The sequence below is a fragment of the Anguilla anguilla genome, chromosome 18 (genome assembly GCF_013347855.1).
Source record: "Anguilla anguilla isolate fAngAng1 chromosome 18, fAngAng1.pri, whole genome shotgun sequence".
NCBI classification, from domain to species: domain Eukaryota; kingdom Metazoa; phylum Chordata; class Actinopteri; order Anguilliformes; family Anguillidae; genus Anguilla; species Anguilla anguilla.
This window is the reverse complement of record NC_049218.1, coordinates 26,211,288-26,232,190: the sequence shown is the minus strand read 5'-3', so window position 1 is coordinate 26,232,190 and position 20,903 is coordinate 26,211,288. Positions and strand designations below refer to the sequence as shown.

General features: G+C 46.1%; 1 protein-coding gene across 6 annotated transcripts in view; it reads left to right on the top strand.

Annotated features, from left to right (window-relative positions):
* The window catches only part of vit (vitrin), a 31,395-nt gene that overhangs the window by 1,107 nt on the left and 9,385 nt on the right, over nt 1–20,903 (top strand). For 3 of the 6 annotated variants that reach the window (XM_035401068.1, XM_035401073.1, XM_035401070.1), the window contains exons 2-16: nt 8,756–8,858; nt 9,927–9,989; nt 10,081–10,237; nt 10,415–10,548; nt 10,701–10,778; nt 11,250–11,390; nt 12,071–12,106; nt 12,473–12,505; nt 12,610–12,660; nt 13,915–13,977; nt 14,758–14,820; nt 17,344–17,418; nt 17,876–17,941; nt 18,686–18,748; nt 20,792–20,854. In XM_035401068.1, the coding sequence (XP_035256959.1) occupies nt 8,825–8,858; nt 9,927–9,989; nt 10,081–10,237; nt 10,415–10,548; nt 10,701–10,778; nt 11,250–11,390; nt 12,071–12,106; nt 12,473–12,505; nt 12,610–12,660; nt 13,915–13,977; nt 14,758–14,820; nt 17,344–17,418; nt 17,876–17,941; nt 18,686–18,748; nt 20,792–20,854 (1,120 nt within the window). In that variant the 5' untranslated portion in view covers nt 8,756–8,824. The remainder of the gene's footprint in view (nt 1–8,755; nt 8,859–9,926; nt 9,990–10,080; nt 10,238–10,414; nt 10,549–10,700; nt 10,779–11,249; nt 11,391–12,070; nt 12,107–12,472; nt 12,506–12,609; nt 12,661–13,914; nt 13,978–14,757; nt 14,821–17,343; nt 17,419–17,875; nt 17,942–18,685; nt 18,749–20,791; nt 20,855–20,903) is intronic. The other 3 variants (XM_035401072.1, XM_035401071.1, XM_035401069.1) reach the window with 2 other exon arrangements.

Sequence of the window (20,903 nt, the reverse complement as noted above, 5' to 3'; positions counted from 1 at the left end):
CGCAATCCCATTCAGAAAATTATTATTAAATCTGACAAACTGATTGAAACTGTTGTCTGATGGAGTCCACAAGAAAGCTTAAACAGACTCACACATTATAGCAACATACCTCCTAAAGGAAAAAAAAACCAAACAAACAAAAAAAACCCACTAAAGTCTGTAAACATAAAACAGCCACCTGGCACTGCCCCTGCAGGACAAAATGCAAAACTACTTGGCAAAATGTTGTGGCAAACTTTTGGGGACATACTGTCTCTATTTTTATTTCAAAACCTTCTAAAGGTAACCAGCTCTCAATGTCACAGGGGAGACCCCAGCCCCTCCACAGAATATGTCCATAATCGATCCTTCCACATCTTTAGATGCATAAACGTTCTGTTGAGAACTTTTTGCTTGTTTCCTTTTATTTTTCAATGTATAATTCAGATTTTTTTTAAATGACCTTAATATTTTGTACCTGGGACAGCCTCTAATAGGATATGGTTTTGCCACTGCATGGCACATGGGGAGGGAGGTTCAAGTCAAAGCTTGCATGCTTGTCTGGATCTTGCTCTTTCCTCGGATTACATTCTCATCACGCTTTAGCGTATTTCAATCTAAACACAAAAGGCCGCACCCCCAGTAAGATTCCCATGCTTGCCATTTTCTAAAACATGACCCCTCCCTGCGTTTCCCGTTTGCACACGGGCTGCTTTTATCCACGCTATTTCATAGTTTTGTTATCCTAACCAAGAAGGCTGAAATAGTCCAGGCTGCATCGCTCTAAGCAATATGTTTCTGTCTGTGATATTGTCCAGAATGCCCATTCTGAAAACCGGCTCCTGTACCGACCCACAGATTTCACAGGCATGCAAACAGTTTCTCTCAGGAACCACAAGAGAAAAGCTCAGAATACTCTTGCATACTTTTGATTTCTCTTCTTGGTTTTTCAAACTTCTGTGGCACCTCTGGTGGTAGTTCTTCCAGTGAAAATCAGCAGCAATCAGATTCTGCTCTGTTGTGATTTCTCTGCAGGTTAAACAGGGAAACACACGCTATATTTAGTGAAACACACATAACGCATTGTGAATCTGGTTATGTCTGTTTTCGGGAAAACTACTGTATACACCAGTAACTTTGCCAGGTAGTGTCCCCTATATTTTGCCTCAGGGAACACACCCACCCACCTAGCTATGTGGACAGGAGTTTTACCCACAGGAGTTTTACCCCTTTTACGCATTACAATATACCATAATACGATAAAACGTTATCTGACAAACCACCCGTGCCAATAATCACCTGATATCTTTACCTTGTAAAAATGTAATTATGAATTATGTGTAATAACATGCAGACAGGCTATGCATTATTCTTTGGCCCATATGCTTAATACTATGAATGAATCAGAGAAAAACCCAGCAAGGGTAGACTGGGAAAGAACAGCACACTAGCATATCAGCATGATATTTTCCAATATAGCAATCTCGTATTCTATATCCTTATTTAGATATTTTGGTCTGCAGATTTTGCATTGAACTGATTTTATACTGCAGAAGTTTAAATATGCATACATTTTTCTCTGTAGAGCTTTTGCTCAGCAGAGGTTTTGGCATTATAATGACTGAGCATAGTCTGAGCTGCAGAAATCTTTCTGTGCACAGAGAGACTTACACAGGAGAGTAGCTGAGGTATTAAACTACCCCATGGTCATGTGAGGACAAGCTCTTCTGGCTTCCTGGCTGATCTGTCCCCAGGACCAATCGTGCACTGCCACGGACGCGATTGGAAACTCATAGCCGTCTTTCCATGGCTCTCGGCCATAAGGAAGACACAGAGACGTGCTGCAGAATGCATACGCCCGCAGGCCCTCCGAGAAGGCCTCTCTCAGTCAGCATTACCCACACCATAGACGTTCCATTACACAAAACACATCCCTCACTTCCCTGTAGGCCTGTCACACAAAGCAAAAGGGAAACAATACAAGGCATTGTGAGGTCATAATGTACCTGTTCCGCCTCAATGAGAGCTGTTCTAGAAAGAGCTTAAAATTCCCTTTTGTGAAAAATCTCCCAAAGGAAGTGTGGTTCAGTTTCTACCCTCATGAAACAGAGTTGTCAGTCCAGTGCTATCCTTGGCTTGCACAGTACATTCTGTGAAAGCTGAGCACCTCCTTGGTAACAAGAAAGGCACTTAAAACTGGTGCGCACACCCACCACAGACACCTGCTACGTCTAAGTCATTTGGCTTGGCTGATACACCCAAAGATACAGAAAACCATGCTTGGGTAGTATTGTGTTTTAAATCACATGAAACATGCCCACTTATCAGTGTACCACTGGCAGGAGATGAGAGGATTTCTTAGAATGCTAAATATTTCCGCAAAACAACACCACAACTATTTTTTTATATCTGAAGTGAAAGTTTTTTTTAAATTTTATTTATTTTCAGAAGCAGCCACTGAGAAGGCAGGGTCTGTCCAGCTGTTTTCAGTTCTAAGTGCAGGTGGAGAGAAGCCAGTGAGAAAACAGAGACTCAGCTTGCTGTCATCCTGTTTGAAATCTGAGCTTGAAACTAAGCGTTTTTTTTGAATGCGGGGATTTTATTCCCCTGGTATGCGCTTGCATTGTCCACCGGCCAAAACGGTAGGCGTACGGGGGAACAGGAGGGCGGGGCGTCGGACAGACGCGGAGTTCCGCCGGCGACCGTGTGACTTCTGCGTCCCCGGTGGCCCTTTCTGAATGAGCGGGGAACCGGGGCAACTTCCTGCTTCGCCCGTCATCTCACCTGAGGGCTCGACAGACACCCCGCGCTCCACAAAGCGCTGCGCTGCTCGCCATGGGAAACTAAGCAGCTGACTTCTGGGAAAACCACGGGCGGGAAGAATTCAGCCCGTGATCACTTCTTCTCACACCCTTGCAGTTTAATTTTCCACGAGTGCGCAGGTGGAGAGGGGGCACCGCGCGGGGAATTTAGAGATTACAGTGAGATTAGCGCACTGGTGCCGTTTAAGAGACAAAGCAACGCGCCAAAGCTGTTCCATTCCACTGGATCGTTGGAGATTTTTCCGCGATAAGCCGTTTAAAATGAGCAATTACATAAACTGATTTTCCTGCCTACTGTGTAACCCTTGTGCAGGTCTGAAGGCCTGTGTCTCTTTCACTGCACTCTGTCAGCCTAATCAGTCAACTTTGCGTTGATTACAAAAATAGCAGTTGTATTGTTTTCTGTATGCTATGTTAGCAATAAAACTGTAGTTTAACTGAAATAAGTGCTCAGAGTACAGCTTTAACCTCTAGCATGTGGAATATGCATGTGTGCGTTTGGGTGGTTTCTAGTTGTCGCTGATCGTCTGTCAGGGGCAGCAGTGTGAGAAAGCGGGAGTCTGAGGTTGGTAACCAGGCTTCAGGTTGCATTAGGCAATGGAACCTTCAGGCAGTGTTTTGATCTAGCCCTGTAGTGTGGCTCTCACCCTCAACTGCATCAGTAGATTTGTATTTGAAATGCTGGATAACAATGTTCAAAGGTGTTCAACAAGTGAACTGACCCAGATGCGGCAGCCCTGTACATGATGCACCTGTGGGCAGTATTGGAGCATTTATCTGGATGACATACAAAGTGGAGTAGAAAAAATTGGCAGCGAGTGGATGGGGGGAACATGACATCACATGAGCACTATGTGTTCAACCTCACAGATCGGTGAGGCTGAAAAAAATGTCTGCCCCAATATCAAATAAAAACGCATCATGTTACATCACCGCAAGATTAAACAGGCTAAAAAAGGAAGCAGGAGGACCACTCCCCATAATAGGTGTGTGGGGGGGTGGGGGGAAGGGTAAGACTTATGATGATGAAATGACAGATTTTTGGAAAATGGCCTTTTGGAATCTGTTACCTGACACCTTAATTCGACATGTGAACTCCACATTCACTTTCTTTTTGTTTCCCTCAGCTTGGGTGAAACCATCAGCTTGCCGTTGGGGGGTTGTGTGAGTGTGCTAGAAGGGGATTAACTGTCAGAGCGGAAAAGAAAGGCAATGTTTCAGTGTCTGTGGAGGGAATAGCCATAGTATTGCAAAGGGAGTTCTGGACACACATAATGAATGTTTTTATAGGGCTGTGGTTTGACTGAAATTACCAGAGTGTGAAAGCTTATTCTCTGCGGGATTAGTAAAAGCTGAAGTTGATCCCTTACCTTGTCTGAAGTTATGTGCTGCATATATCGTGGTGCGCTGTAATCAACTGCTTTCTGTGTCCATCAAATTGTTCAGGGCCAGAGATTGGGAACCTGTTGCAGCAATGAAAGCACCCCACCTCCACCAGATACAGTATAATGAAGGTTAATGCGCAATTCTAAAACAACAGCTGTCTGTTCGTGATTCAAAAACTGGCAAGCTGTTCATCCCTATGGGTATATCTGAGACGGCCTCTCATAAATAAACAGTAACAGGTCCTAACTCCAAAGAAAAGAGAATTCACAGATTTCAGACCAATGTTCCCTCGCTGATGGGCCAGCTCACAGTGCCTCCAGGGGTCATATTTAATTTTATTAGGCTCCAATCGTTGAGCCAGTGTGAAAGATAAGCTGCCTCTGGCGCCACTGCTGACAGATCAGAAAATGTGGTTCATAGCGAGGACTCTGAAGCAGGCTTCACGCTGACAGAAAGAGCAGGAATGAGGCGATGCCTGTGAAGCTAACCAAACGCAGGAACAGGCATGTGAGTGAAATGCATGATGGGATAGTCTCCATATAATCAAGCTTCCACACAGGCGGTGTTGTTATTGTATAATACAAGCTCTTAACAACAACTTAACTACATTGTAATAATTCTAGTGAACATAAAAGGAGTCGCATGTCGCATGGCAACAGTGTTGGGTTTGGTTTTGCATGTCCTGCATTTGCTGTCATTATTGCAACTGTGATTTTATAACCTGAGACAAAATTCATAGAATCTGACGTCCAAGTTCCTGAAATCCAAATTTGTGAGATACAGAGGAGTTATATGCCTCGGGGGTGAGTCGGGGTGGAGGGAAGAAGGGTGTGCCCACAGATTTGTTAGGGGGGGGGGGGGTGGCAGGCACATACAATGTATTACCAGATTTGCCTATTTTTGGTTTAAAAACAAAAAATACCAAGCTGCTGAAAAGCCTCTGTGGTTGCTTTCACTGACACACACAAGATTGCTGGAGCTGTCCATGTGAACAGAATATGGTGCAGCGGGTTAGCTACCTTAGCTGCCTGGCAGGCTGTGTTAGCCAACTGCCGTAAAATACCCAGCCAAATGGTGGAGTCAGGACAGGGTTGAGTATCCATGAGGATTTAAGCTTACTGACCACATTTTCAACTGCATGGGCAACATATCTACTTCCTGGCTTCTCGTATAGACAGAGAACCTGGTCTAAATACAATCAAACCTATATCACATGTAAAATTAATGCGACAGTCATTCCTTTTGATTGTTGCTGTTGGCAACTGTTAGAGAAACCTTGGTTTTCTTTGGACGCACATGTTGACAGCCCCTGTTTTGTGCACTAACAAATTAATTTTAAAGTATATTCCAGGCTTAGTTAACGAGAAGTTCGTGACTTTGCATATACATGTCTAATTATATAGGGAGCCTGTTTCACTGACTGAAAGAGTAGCGTGACTTCAAGAAACCATCACTACTGTTGAATTTGGGTGACATCTTTAGTGTGAATGGGCCATGTTAATTAGGATTTACTCATTGGGAGAACAACTGTCATATTTCCATAGATATTGTTTCGCAACCAGATACTCACTACCTTTGCTCCTTCTGCCCTCTCCACTTCCTGACTATGTGCCAGCAGATGGAGCATCTGTTGCCATAGTAATGTCTTTGGTCAAGCACCTTCATTAATATTTATAAGGTGAATCAAATGAGAAGATTTCAGTTTCAGTGGTAGAGAGTTTGACCTTTCAAGGGGGAACCCATAAATGGAGCACAATTGTTGCCACCCATTAACCTGTCGTAAGTACCAGAATAAAGTACACGATTCAGAAAGCACCTACAGTGGGTGAGAAGTGCATGAAACTGCACTACCAGAGAAATAGCAACACAGTGCATTGTCTGGGTCATGCATACAGTATATAAATTGCTATCTGCTTAAATGTTAGTGCTAAAAGTGAGTTTTTTTATGCAAACTGGACTCACTACAGGGCATGTCTGAGTCACAAAGATAAACACAATTTACCACTTGCAATAAGCATGTTTTTGTTTAAAGATCACCTGGAACTTGGTGGTGAAATGGATCTTCTGTGCATGGGTATCCCACTTTAGGTGAACAGAGACAGGAATTTTTCATCAGGGCAGGCTGAGTCATACTATACTAGAAATGATAGACAGCAAAGATGACATTGAACTTGACTGCTGTGACTTGATTTCTAATTAAATTTAAGCTGGCTATTTCATTGTCTGGAGACAGATATTACAGATGGTTCTAAGAGCTATGTTACTTTAATAAAATGAATTCATTTAAAATGGCCTAGTGCTATTGGTTCAGATGAAGTTGCAAAATAAATATTGTAGAAATACATTTGATAGTCATTCAACCGATTTTGTTGTGCAATGGGGTATTTTAAGTGATTATTGTTCCTGTGCCACTATGTGTGCCCAAACTAAAATGAATCCCTGTAATCCCAAATTCCAATGAATATCACTGTATCCTGTCAATGTGCATCCATTGACTTGACTTTTTGACTGAAAAAAATAATTGTGCTGATGCAAATTAATGCCACAGAGGACATTAAGCTTGGCACAACCGTAGGCTGTGTACAAGCTCAAAAAATACAGAAACTTATGTGAAATAATATTGTACTTGTTTACTATGCTCACTAGTTATCAGGGCGTGCTTGTGCAGTTACATAATTTGCATCAATATTTCTGTGAATCCATTGTTAATATTGCATGGATGGCGTGCACAGCTGTTGCACAACATTGCTCAGTAATTTTCTTAGTGGATTTGCCTCTCAGTGTTAAAAAATACAGATCTGGGGCTGCTGTGAGCTCATTTGGAAACACGACTGCTTGCAGGGGCGGCACTCAATTGGCTTTGCATTACCCAAGGGGTTTACAGGAGGGATTCAGTTGGCAGGGATTGCAGCATTCATTGCTCAAGGGACCCCTGTTGGCCGTGGCTTGCTCTCTGTGCACGCGTATGATTGGGTCTCCTCCACCCCCCCGCTCTCTGTGCACGGGTATGATTGGGTCTCCTCCACCCCCCCACTCTCTGTGTACGTGTATGATTGGGTCTTCTCCAGCCCCACTCTCTGTGCACGTGTATGATTGGGTCTCCTCCACCCCCCCACTCTCTGTGCACGTGTATGATTGGGTCTCCTCCACCCCCCCACTCTCTGTGCACGTGTATGATTGGGTCTCCTCCAGCCCCGCTCTCTGTGCACGCATACGATTGGGTCTCCTCCACCCTCGGTCTGCGCATGCATGGCTTGTAGCTGGGTTGTGAGAAGAAGCAGCTGGCTGACACTGCTCGTTTCAGAGGAGCTGACAGCGGGGGTGCATATGATAACGCTTGTACATAGTTTGCAAATTGGACATTCCAAATTCGGGTGGGACTGGAGATGCCAAATTAAAAATCAAAATACAGATCTGCGTCTCTGATAATATTTCCAGCAAACCTAAGGGCTAGGTGCCAGCCTTTGAAGGCCTGTTCTAGCATCAATCCTTGTTGCATGCAGATGAGTACAGAGACTCGCGGTCATCACTGACAATTACATCCATCCCTGTTGTAACAGTTAGAATTAGTTATCACACACAATTACTGAATATAGTTAACATTAATAGCATGAACCATCACTGTGTATTAACAGGCTCAATCATTAAAGCTGCCTGTGTTGCAGCAGGGAGACAGGACTGTTTCTTGCATGATAAGAGGCTTGACGGTGTTGTTGATACAGGCCTGGTCGTTTCTGCCCCTCGTTAGCATAATCATTAGATGGATCGCAGAGAGACGCTCGCGGCTAATGCACTGCAAACATTCCTGCATGCAGATTTGCCTCCGCTGCCTGCGCGTGCATGCTGCGTGGGCGGATGCCAACAGGCTGACAGTCACAGATTAAAAGGGAATTAAAATTTTTTTTTGTTTAATTATAAGGCCGGTGGGTTATGAACAAGCCGAGAATGTGTGCACAGGAAACAGCAGGACACATTAGCAGCTGGGGGGTGAAGATAGCAGAGGCCACGCTTTCTATGTGGATCAGTTCCCTGTGGAGGTGTTGTGTATGCTGGGTTTTCCAACCAATTAGCAAGGCACAATGGCTCCAGTCAATTTATTACTTAAACCAGAGTGTGCAATCTGAAGGAGGAGCACAAGCTGAAAAATATAATAAAACACTTACAGTCCTCCAGGTATTGAGTTCTTTGTAGGAGGACCAGTTTTCTGGATGTTAAGTTTTAGACCCATACTGTATTTGGTGAAGGACCAGTTCTCTGGGTGTTGAGTTTTAGAGCCATGCTGGCTTTGGAGGTGGACCAGTTCTCTGGATGTTAAGTTTTAGACCCATACTGTATTTGGTGAAGGACCAGTTCTCTGGGTGTTAAGTTTTAGACCCATGCTGGCTTTGGAGATGGACCAGTTCTCTGGGTGTTAGACCCATACGGTCTTTGGAGGAGGAGCAGTTCTCTGGGTGTTGAGTTTTACAGCCATGCTGGCTTTGGAGGAGGAGCGGTTCTATGGGTGTACCACAGTGAGGGTTCTTGTGACAACTGCTCCTATGGCAACCACTCCAATTCTCTCACAACAGGTGCAACGGAGGAGGCCTGGGAAGACATCAGAATAAAACTGTGGACCAGTGAGACCCCTGCCCCCCACCATGTACACAGCATCTCTCACTACCTTCTGTGTTGGTATGATTTCAACTATTTTTTAAAACTTCCAACAGCCAACGGTCTCTTTGCTAGTAAAGGTAGAGAAGCCCACCTGACTCATGTTTAGATAAGTTACTCACAGCGTTTCACTGGCAAGCTTCATAAGTGCTCCTGGGAAACGTGTGTTCTGTGCTTCTCACTTTCTGTTGCATTGACCTGACTTACGGTGCCTCAGCTGAAACATTGATATGGGAAAGAATCAGATCCTAGGACGTTAAATTGACCAAGAAGATTCAAAGGAGATTCAACCTATCAGGGCCTGACATTCTGTTCCTACTTTGGATCGAATGCTGCAGCTTTTCATGCATGACAGGGCCCATTGCCAAATAAAATCCATGGGTCATGTATACTTGCTATTACTTTTGGCAAAGAAGAAATAAATCACTCCTGTGACTCTGGGAATGAATCTCAACAAAAAGTGTCACATCACTGAATCCACATCACCCTAACCTGACCACAGCACCACCGTGCAGCTCAAATGCATGCTGGTGTACTTACATCTATGGATCTGAAAGAGAGCCAGACAGATCCAAGCACAGCAATGGCAGTGAGCCTGTGGGACCACTTGATAGCTGCTTGGAGGCGTGAGATGTGATACATTGGCCTAATATTATGTGAAATTTGGCCAGGAGTTTGCACTGAACTGCTGATGAACTTGTGAAGCACATTGCACAGGAAGGTCTGAATGAAGGAAACTACACAAAGAAGCTTTTCATTAGTACCTGACATTGAAACACAGTACTGCCTACAGTACATGCTAACCACAGCCTGGGGACTCTTGACATTTGGGATGGTAATTGATTCCCAACACTTGGGATGGTAATATGTCATCAAGTGGGTTTTGTTCTTTGTGCGTGCTTACATTGATAACCCACTGCTAACATTACAGCTATATCAGAACACCCACAACACACACTGTATACAGTTCCAACTTACAAAATAAAAGAAGAAAGTAAATATTCAGTATAAAATCCTGTGTTCAGAGGGGACAGCCTGTGATCCGGGTCATGCTCTTGATTCGTAATCCCTATTTCTCCACATCACCAGCTTTGCTGCTTACCTGCAGCAATGAAGCTAGGCCAAATGGGAAGAACAAGAAGCAAAGACAAGGTAAGTACATATTATTATTATTATCATCGTTACTATAATTATTATTATGTTAGTTACGTAAGACTAACCCAAGAAAATTGTGCTGTTGCAGTTGTTCCTGCTATAGAGTGTGATGTGAGGGCAGGGAAGATCAATCTCCAGGAATTCATTGCAAAATGCCCTGCTGACTGTAGGGAGACTAAGCAGCCAGTGTACGGGACAGGCGTGTTCGCATCCATCTCCAGCATCTGCAACGCTGCCATCCACAGGTATGTACAGGGGCGCGGTCAAAGTAGAACTTTGGTCTAACCCGAAAGACAAGGGCCCATTTGGGTTCATCAAAAGGGACACTGACACAGCTTTGCTCCTAGAGGAGAGAGTTTTAATGTCTGTGTGCAGAGTGGGAAGTGTTCTGAAGAGCACAGTCCAGCCTTGTGTTTTTTCAGCGGAATCATTACTAACATTGGCGGCAAGGTGATCGTCAAGAAGACGGCGGGACAGTCGTCCTACAAGGGCAGCTTCTCCAACAGCATACGCTCCCTGTCCCTGCCCAAGTGGAGGGAGTCCTTCATCGTTTCAGGTCAGGCTGTGAACCCTCCTAATGACAGTCTTTCTGGGAAACCAGAAACGTGTTTAGTCTGTCATCAGGAACCTTTTGATATTCAAATCCTAGCAGTAGAGCTACCAGGCTCCGTGATTTGCTGCGTTGAGCTCTGTGTTTATCTTCCTCAGTGGGTAAACCAAAGAAGGGCGTGATCTACCCATCCACCCTGGACTACGCCCCAGCACGACCCACTATAGTAAAAACAGGTAAGGAACTACCTAGACTTCTTTGGGGGTGGATACACCATTACTGCTCTTGTAAAACCAACATTGTATCTCATTTTTGGTGGATTTGGACGGAGTAGCCATGAAATCCAGCAATATTTGTTCATCATGGTCCCATCAAACCTGTCTTCAGTGCTTTCTGTATTTTAAAGAAGCATTGTATTTATTTTTGATGTTCGAAAAAAAAGGATTTAATCACTCTTAATGATTTGAGCACAAAATCAAACTAAACCATTTCTCTTGGTTTAACATCATTCCTGTACCATGCCATTCAGAGTCGTGTTGCGTTTGACCAGGAGCGGGCAGCCCTTAGAGTCTCACTCATGCTCCGTTAGAGCAGTGGGTGTCTACCGTGTCTGATGGCCTGGCTTGCTGTCCAAGCTCCGCCCCTCTCCCCAGCAGCCACGGCGGAAGAGACTGGAGCACCTTTTCAGGCTGTTTTTTCCTCCCCAGCCCCCCCAGTCACCACCGTCCTGCCAACCACGCCGGAGCCGACCACGACCACCACCACCACCACCACCACCACCACCACCACCCAGCCCCCGAGCATCGGTACAAAGCCCCGCGCTGTCGTCCACAAAGCCAGGGACGCCGGTAAGCCCCTCGCAGAGCGGAGCAGGGACGGGCCTTTCCGGCGGAGAGTCAGTCGGCCCGGCAGGTGTGCCGTGCGCCTCTGTGCGGCACCAAGGCTTCGCTCAGAGGGCCTCCAAGGTCAGTAAGGTGTGGACGTGCCTAGGTCAGTCCAAGGTCAGTAAGGTGTGGACGTGCCTAGGTCAGTCCAAGGTCAGTCCAAGGTCAGTAAGGTGTGGACATACCTGGGTCAGTCCAAGGTCAGTAAGGTGTGGACATACCTGGGTCAGTCCAAGGTCAGTAAGGTGTGGACGTGCCTAGGTCAGTCCAAGGTCAGTAAGGTGTGGACGTACCTGGGTCAGTCCAAGGTCAGTAAGGTGTGGACGCGCCTATGGAGGATTGCGCTGATGCTGGAACAGAAAGGGTGCCGTGAAGCATACCCATGATGCCTCATCCACTCTCAGCCCGTTAAACACGGGAGGGGTTCCAGCTCCTAACCCTGCTGGGTGAGGCCAATCCCCACGAGGGCCCTGTCTAGACACAGTGTGTCAATGGTAGAACAGGGGGAATGTGTCAGTAGGGGGCTTCTCATCAGCAGCGGATCGGGGGGGGGGGCGTGCCCTGCCCGACCGCCAAGCCTGATGGGATAGCGGAGGCCTCTGAAGCCGCCCTGTTGATACCATGATTCTGTGTCTCTGATCTAGGCAGCATTCACCCATACTTGGCGGTGAGCAGCCCCAGTAAGTTCCACCGTGTGTGTGTGTGTGCGTGTGTGTGTGTACGTGTGTGCACGTTTTAAACACCATGCTTAGTTTTGGAGTAGCTATTGTGTGTTATCTCGTTTGTTGTCCTGAGTAGACAGCCATGTTTCTGTATCTACATCTTCAATGGGATATTTCCCATAAAGTTTTGTCCATAAAAAAGCTTTTAACACTTTTACAATTCATGACTAAGTCTACTTGCAGTCCATAATAAAATGTAAAATGTAAAGATCAATTTGACCCATTTTAGCTTCCTGTAACTTAAATTTGTGTTTACGTTCAGTGCTGTCAAAATAGGTTACAACTCAGTTTTCCAATCATGTAAAATATTCTCCTGTGCTTTAGGGCAGACCCAGAATTCTCCAGGAAAGACTCCAGGTACAGTATTCTCTCAGCTCCTTCCCTCCCATTTTGAGCCTGAGAAAGGGCACATCTGTGCTTCCCGAGCAGACGCACTAACTGGTCATAAATTGTTTCCACAGCATTCAGGGGCAGCTCCTACCCCAGCAGATTTTCTCCGCGCACAAACCAAGGTGAATCCGGCCTAAATCATCCCGATGTGTGTCCTTCCTTCAGCGTCTCGTTTGCTTTTCACCGCCGAGCGTTGCCGTGAATGCCCGACGCACAAAGGCTCGGAATGTCTGCTGCTGCTTGGGTTCTCCTCCTTTCTCCTTACTCACACACCCTCCATTCAAAACATGCGCGCGCGCGCACACACACACATACACACATACACAACTCAGACACACATGCGCGCGCACACACACACACATGCACACACACAAACATACGCGGACACACACACACACACACACAAGCACAAACACACACACATGCATGCGCACACACACACAAACACACACACCCCTGCATGGTGTCTCTGATTGTGTACGTACACAGCTGTGTGCGAGACGTCTCTCACACTGACCGCATGCACAGAGGCAGACCGAGTACCCAGGACCAGCCCAGCTTGCCTGTTTCAGAGCCCAAGCCTTTCCCACTACAAGCCTTTGAGTCCTACAAGCTTACAGCTATCTCCCTGTGCCCAGGAGATCTGTGATGCAAGTGTTTGACCATAGCAGTGCTATCAGCCCTGCCAACAACCTGAAAATAGATAATAATAATAATAATAATAATAATAATAATAATAATAATAATAATTATTATTATTATTATTATTATTAGTTTATGCATCATTATACATCCAGTAATAGGTTTTGGAAGATGTTATTTTCTGCAGACATTTTACAAGGCTAATGTGGCATGAGACATTAAAACCAAATTGAAGTAGCAACTAGAGTAAAAATTGCATAGCTATAGATGAGACAAAAAAAAGGTGCAGTAATACTCCTGAGGGGTGCACTGTACCCCTGAATGTGTTTTCGACAGCTCAGGAGAACAGGAAGCAGGTGGGGTGTGGGCAGCTACAGGTTGTATCCATTATGATTCAAACATCAGACCAAAGCGATGCTTCTCTCCAGTCTCAGGAGTGGCCAACGAAACAACCAATCAGTGATCAAGCGATAGTCTGGTTTATCTTTCCCTCAGCTGACATCAGGGGCTGATCAATCTTATGAGGCAAGATGAAAGCGGCCAGAAAAATGTACAGTATGTAAGTTGCACAGCATATATCCAGATCCAGTGTGGTCGAAAATCAGTACCAGGCACCGGGATCTAAGAGAGAGATGCGCTGTCTGTGTGTTATTGGCTCGTCTGTGTGTGTATGTTCCTGTGTGTGTATGTTCCTGTGTGTGTATGTTCCTCACGTCTCCCCCCGCATCAAACAGGTATACGACGGCCGGATGCAGTGCCGACCATCCGGAGGCAACCGGGATCTCCCTCTGTGCCAGGTGAGCCCCGACGCCTGCCTGAGGTGGAGAGCACGGGGGTCACGGAGTAAAAGTCCCGCCTCGCGTTCCATCCACCCACAAACTCAGCCGGCGGATTTCACTGATTAGTTCTACCTCCTGGCTGAAGAACTGTGCTAATTAGCAATACAGGTGATCGGAACAAAATAGTGGGGAGGACTTTGACTTTCTGGACCTGGAGTTACTTTTCCACCTCTGAGGCCCGCCCACATTCTGTCAATCATGCTTCCAATTGAGCTGTAACAGAGGGAGAGACGGGCGGGGCAGGCTGCTGTCTGAAAGTTGGCCAGGGTTGAGGGGCCTCTCTGTGGGCACATGGGGGTTATCAGAAGCTTTAGAATCATGGGCGGGGCCGGGTAGGGATGGGGCGGGGGCAAGGCAGGGTGGGGCAGGGGCCTAGCGGGTGGTCTCTGTGTTACTGCAGGTCACTGTGAGTGTGACCCCGAGTTTAAACTGTCAGGACCTTCACCACAGCAGCCCCTAGCCACACCGCTAGCCACACAGAGAGCGTTCAGCAGTGGATTGTGGGTACACAGCGCCGAAGTTATGCCGGGGCAAGATGAAAGCGCAGCATATGGCATGTTTCCACTTGCTTCGGAAATGAGTACCAGGCCAGCGGGGGGGGCCCAGTCCCAACAGCTGGACCGCAGTCAAGATACAAGCCGCCCCCCGCCCCACCCACCCCCAAAACAAAAATGAAATAATAAACTGAGCTCTGCTCTCCTCTCCTCTGCTCTCCACCTGTTCCTTATTGTCAAGCAGCTTTCAACAGAGTGCCCGCCTCGGTCCCGGACAGGAACCCGCAGCCGGCCCAGCCCAACCCCGGTAAGTGTGCAGTGTGCAGACCAGGTGTGACTGGGGGGCCCCTGCGTGCCAACAGCACATCATAAACACATCGAAACCTCATGTACAGTAAGCGACCTCATCGCGCGCCAGAGCTGAGAGGGTAGCCCACCACAGGCCCTTTTCAAATGCGCACGAAACCCAAGCTACGATAAAGAATCACTTACTATTAAAGATTTTACTGTCGAGGTGCAAAAAAATCAGTCATAAGAGTTCCAGGTACTATTGGTACCCTGATTTTGCAGAGATTTCTCTGTTACCCTGTGTGTCTTTCCACAGAAAATCAAAAATAGACCCTCAAGTCAATGGCCTGCCTGTCACTTGTAACTAAATAATGATTTTAAAAATCATTCTGGATTAACCACTGACTAAATGAATTTTTATGTTGTAATTCTAATATCCATACCTGAGAATTCTTCATGGCTTCTTTACCATAACAGTATGCTTTACCATGATGCTATGATAGTGGAAATGATTCCTTGATGTTCATCTTGATCTCTTCTCAAAAAGTAATTGTATTTCCAAAAGCGATTGTTCAAGACTGTAAAATTTGTTAGATTTTATGAAACAGATATAATCATCAATGACGGTCCAGTACATACAACAGACTGAAAAAGAGTCCCTCTGTACTTTAATTCTAATGCTTTTTAAATGACAGTACTAAATACTGACACTACAGGGATTTAGCAGACACTCCTATCCAGAGCAACCTACACAGCTTCTGCAGTTTTTTTTACATAGTATCTATTTGTACAGCTGGATACATACTGAAACAATGCAGGCTGAGTATCTTGCTCAAGGGTACAACTGCAGTGTCCTACTAGGGAATCGAATCTGAAACCTTTCAGTTACAGGCTATTCCCTTAACCATTATACTGCCACAGTTTAAAGCAGGTTGCACATATTATTCCGCAATGTCATGGTATGTGCTACTTTCTCATTTCCTACAACTCCCATGATACCTAATATGTCTGTCCTCCCTCCACTGAAGTACGTGGGACTGTCTGAGGCAAGCCTGCTGCTATAGCTGAGTGCTGAGCACTATTTGTGACAGAAATTTATCATTGACAAGCGCCACGGTTTAGTTTAACATTCCAGGAAGATCAACGCCCACGCGATAAGTGGATGCAATGAGAAATGTGTTTTAAGCCCCTAGTAGTGGAATAAAGACTGGAGATCTCCTCAAATCCAAGTACATACTGTAGGTTCGCCCCGAAGCAATCAAACAGCAAAGACTGGAACAGGAAAATCCCAGAGAGAGGGGCTAATGCGAGGATTATCTTGCCAGGATTTGTTGGGGAGACCCGGGGATCCTTTGAGTCCAAACTCGACAGAGATCACAGAGAAATGACAGGCTGAGATTAATTATGTGTTTTTGTCAAAATACTTGTCGTGGCACCATGTGTCAGAGTTTGACAGTGAACCTGCAGCAGTACTGAGTGAGATTAGTGAGCAATCACGTCAATCTGAGGTTCTTATCAGTCAGCAAGCAGCTCTGCTAGTGGTCCAGAGTACCTCTCTGGGAAATTCCTATGGAGCATTACCTGGCCATATCTGAACACATCCCAGTCAGTTTTTCTACCATTGCATACATAACAGGTCTGTCCCTACTAGAAAACAACAAAGATCAATCACACCACAGCACAAAAAGCCTCTCTCTCTCTACTGAAACAGGACAGATATGCCTCTACCACAGCACAAGAGCTCTTTTCTTTATCGCAAATTTGGATCTAGTTCTCATCCCCCACCCCTCAGTTCATACCATGACAACATTCCTTCCATGCCCGACTGACTGCATTGCCTATACAGGCTGGCTGCTGGCAGTCAACACAAACATGGCTGCCTAGCCGCTGGAGTAAAGGAGATCGGTTCCTGTTGCTGTAAGCTGCAGTTGAACGTGACTCTTGCCTGCCCCTCAGTGAACACGGCGGTCTGATGAATCAGATACCCCCATTCGCATCAAGGGAGCTGCAAAGCCTTCAAAACCAACTAATTTTGGACTCTGGCTGGGTTGACAAAGCGGCCATTTTCTCTTGTCTTTGCTGCAATGGGGAGAATTAAGAGAGTTCACAGCCTCTTGGCAGCACATTGCCTTTCAGTTGCATGTAAGGAGGAAGACACATTGGCAGCTTTTGATGACATCATCATATTTGATATTCAGAGGTGGGACAGGGAGTTATGAGGGTAAAATGACTGGCTGAATCACTGAAGTCTGGTAACTCACAGTTAATCAGAGGAAGCGGAAACACATTTCTCATTCACACGAATCTAGCTTTCAAGCGCAATAATTCATTGTTTCCCCCTGGGGAGGGGAGGGGGGGGGGAAACTTGGTCAAGAAAAATTAGCAGCTAGTTGGCTGACCTTACACTGCGTTCCGTGGTAGGCCTTGGTCTTACCCCCCGCAGGCTGTTTAGGCCTCAGTACGAGACCACAGCTCCGCCCCCGTCCTTTGAAACGAACCGGGTGCTAGCTCTTCCAAAAGCGCCTTTCAATGTCTCTCGCAGCTTCGGCCAGGAGGAACGGGTCGCCCCCCTCGTACCCGCGCCCCGACTGGTTCGCTGGACCTCGACGGCCCACAGGTATCAGAAATGGCGGGAAAGTGGCTCAATGGAGACATCAGTCAGTCAACTATAACTTGTGCATAAATAAGCTTAAATGAAAAACTATCTTGGCAATGTTTATGACACAATTCTGTATAAGTAATGATGATACACATCAAAAATAAAAAATCTATAAAATTGTACTTCTAAATCTAAATAATTTTACGTAAACTGTTCAAAGTTGTAAACAGCATACTGATATCTCCCAGTCGTTTCCTTAAACTGTGTGCAGTAGATAAGATAACATATGAGAGTGACCTGAATACAAAACATTCAGGCATCCAGTGCAATTTAATAATATGAGTTAAAATTCATAAAAGATAAACAAATGAAATATGATCTTCACTGGATTTTAAATGTACAAACCTCTGTGGTTTGGCAGTCAGAGCTAAGTGCATTTGATGGCCAGCTGCTGACTCCTCTCTTTGTTGTCCAGATGTTAGTCACGCTAATCCAGATTCGGGGTACACGTGGAGTGAGGCAGAGCCCCCCGAAACAGCAGGTAAGCCATCGCACAGCTGGGAGCTGTGAAGGTCTCCCCCTGCGGGCCGAACATTGTATAACAGTCACATAGGGGTTCTCAAACTTGGTCCTTGGGACAGGGGAGGGGATGGGGATGGGGACGGGGGGGGGGGGGGGGGATGTGGTCGGGGGGGGGGGGGGGGCTCACAGAACAGCTTTGATTGGCTTTTTACAAAAATCTGCATAAACAGGGGGCCCAGGACCAAACATTTGGTTTACATCAGGAGCATATATGAATTATATTCACAGCTGTGTGTGGGGGAGAAAAGAGCTATTGTTGAATGACTTTGATACGCGTAGGTGCTGGCTTATCACATGTGTTCAATTTGTACTGTGAGTGCATTCATGTTGGTGTGTTTCTAATAGGCCTGGCTTTATGTGTGCAATGTGTGGCACTGTAAAACACAGGGCCTCTTGATATAAACAAGACAAGAGAGAGATATGTCCCAGGTAGTGTATGTGGTTACCGCTGTTCCCATGTGTGCGTGGGGGTTTGTGATTGGCAGGCGATATATAAAGATTATGAATGACCAATCACAGCAGTGGTGATGTATACCAGCTGGAGGCATATATTTCCACCTGCTGTGATTGGCAGAGTATATGTAGAGATGATGAATGGCCAATTGCAGCGGTGGAGACGTCTCTCGGCTACGGCTGTCTTCCCACAATGCATTGTGGCGCCAGGGCTAATGCATGCCAAACTGTGCTTGCTGTTTCTCCTCAGTGCGAGAGCCCAGGCCTGGTGCATCAGAGTATGAGCGCTGGTATTATGAATTTGGACAGTACAGTAAGTGCATGTTCGTTTCATTTGAGGGTAATCGTTACATAATACGGGTGGGCAGTGTAACATAGCAGGAAGGTGGGCATGTCGGAATGGTGAAAAAAATGGTTATTTCTGTTTTTTTTTTAAATTTGGTATCTCCGATCCCACCCAAATTTGGAATGTCAAATTTGCAAACTATGTGCGAGCGTGCTCATGTTTGGTCCGTGCTGCCGGCTCGGGAGAGTGAAGACAACCCGCGGTTCTCCTCCTAAACACACGCCTGCCAGCCAGATGCTTCTTTTCACACCGCAGCCGCACGCTGTGTACACGCAGAGCGGGGGCGGAGGAGACCCAATCATACACGTGCGCGGAGAAAGCTACCCACAGGTGCCCTGACGGCCAGCAGGAGTTGACTGAGCAAAGGACAACGCTGTATCCCTACCGACTGCGTCCCTCCCACATCCCTGAGCGACGCAACGGCAATTACGCGGGCACAGTCGGCACTGGCACGGGTCGGATCTGATCCGAGACCGCGGTCCTCAGTTATGCGCCGCAAGTGGTGCTTTTACCAAGCGACCTACCCAGCTTAAGGCCCTGTCCACACGTACACGGGTTTTTCTGAAAACGTCGTTTTTTCCCTCCGTTTTGGCCTCCCGTCCACACGAAAACGGCGTTTTAGGTCACTGAGAACTAAGCTTTTTGAAAGCGCCTTCAAAGGTGGAGATTTTTCAAAACTCCTCTGTCTTCGTGTGGACAAGAAAAACGGAGCTTTATGAAAACGCTGACGTCATGACGTCAACTCGCGCATCAGTTACCATGGCAATTGGTGTATTGCGCATGCGGCAATCGTTTTAGCGTTCTCCTGTGGATGGAGATATTTTTTAAAACGCCGGTCGTGTGGATAGGATTTTTTTTTTTTAACGGAGGGGGGAAAAACTACGTTTTCAGAAAAATCCGTATACGTGTGGACAGGGCCTAAGTTGGTTATGACTTTATGCACTGCTCTGACACACTGGTAAAGTTAGAAAACTACAATTTATCAACAGGAACCCTTATCACCGGCAGGTCCATAATCCTTATTGTGCTTAATATTAACTTAAACAGTTTCAGGTTAAGTATAGCTTCCTTCATGGTGTAACTGCTTTGTGTTGCATGGGATTTGGACCTCCCGGTCACAGTGCCACTTTCCTGGCATGTACTCCACCCTATAGATTACATTCCCCAGCTGTGAAGCGAAGCAAAGATAACAGTCTGAAGCCTTGGTGATGTTTGGGTAAAGGGCCCAAATCAGCAAGTCTTGTTGCTTTAGGACCTGTTATAACCACTAGTCCAAAATTAAAGACTTAAAGATCATTTCCTCTGATAGTAAGTACATATGAGAAGCACACTTAGAATATGGTAATTTAAAATGAATGAAACCAGATTTGCTTCTTCAGCACTTTCTATTACACATACTGCAAATAATGTTACGTTATTTTATTTTCCTTTGCTCTTCTAATTCCCATCACAGTTTCATGTGTTTTACAGAATATGTAAATATGGCACAGTGTCGTACTGCATTTGAATCAGGTTTGCAGTCAGGGAAGTACTGCCTAGAAGAGCTAATTGAGATTGCACATACTGTAAGAACTCTTGCTCTGACAGTGCTGGATTCTGCCAGACCACAAATGTTTTGTGGGCTGACTGTAGACTGTACCAACGAACAAGCTACAAATCATTCAACCAGCGGTATGTGGACCGGTGACAAGACACAAAATGGCATCTGCTGTGAATTTTTATTTTATTTTTAGAGAAGATTATAGGGCCTGCAGCGCAGTCTGTTTGTGGCATCGCCGAAGCATCTAAATTAAACCGAGCTTGTTTGGGGCAACAACTAAAGCCCGGGTCTTGCATAAGAACATGGCTTCACAAATATAAACCTGCCAACAATGTAATTGTGTAGTGACAGATATACAGAGTGCATGTGAGTGGGACTGTGGCCGATTTGGGGTGATTTTTGCCCGCCTCTCCCGGCAGATTACAGGGCCCCGTCTCCCCCCTCTCACCGCCGTCTGTTCTGTCTTGCAGTGCCCAGGTCGGGAGAGACGGACGACAGCCGAAGAAACGGCCCCGACTCCACGCACACCAGAGGTACCTACCGGCCACGGACCACCCACCGCATACACCCACCCCCCTCCCC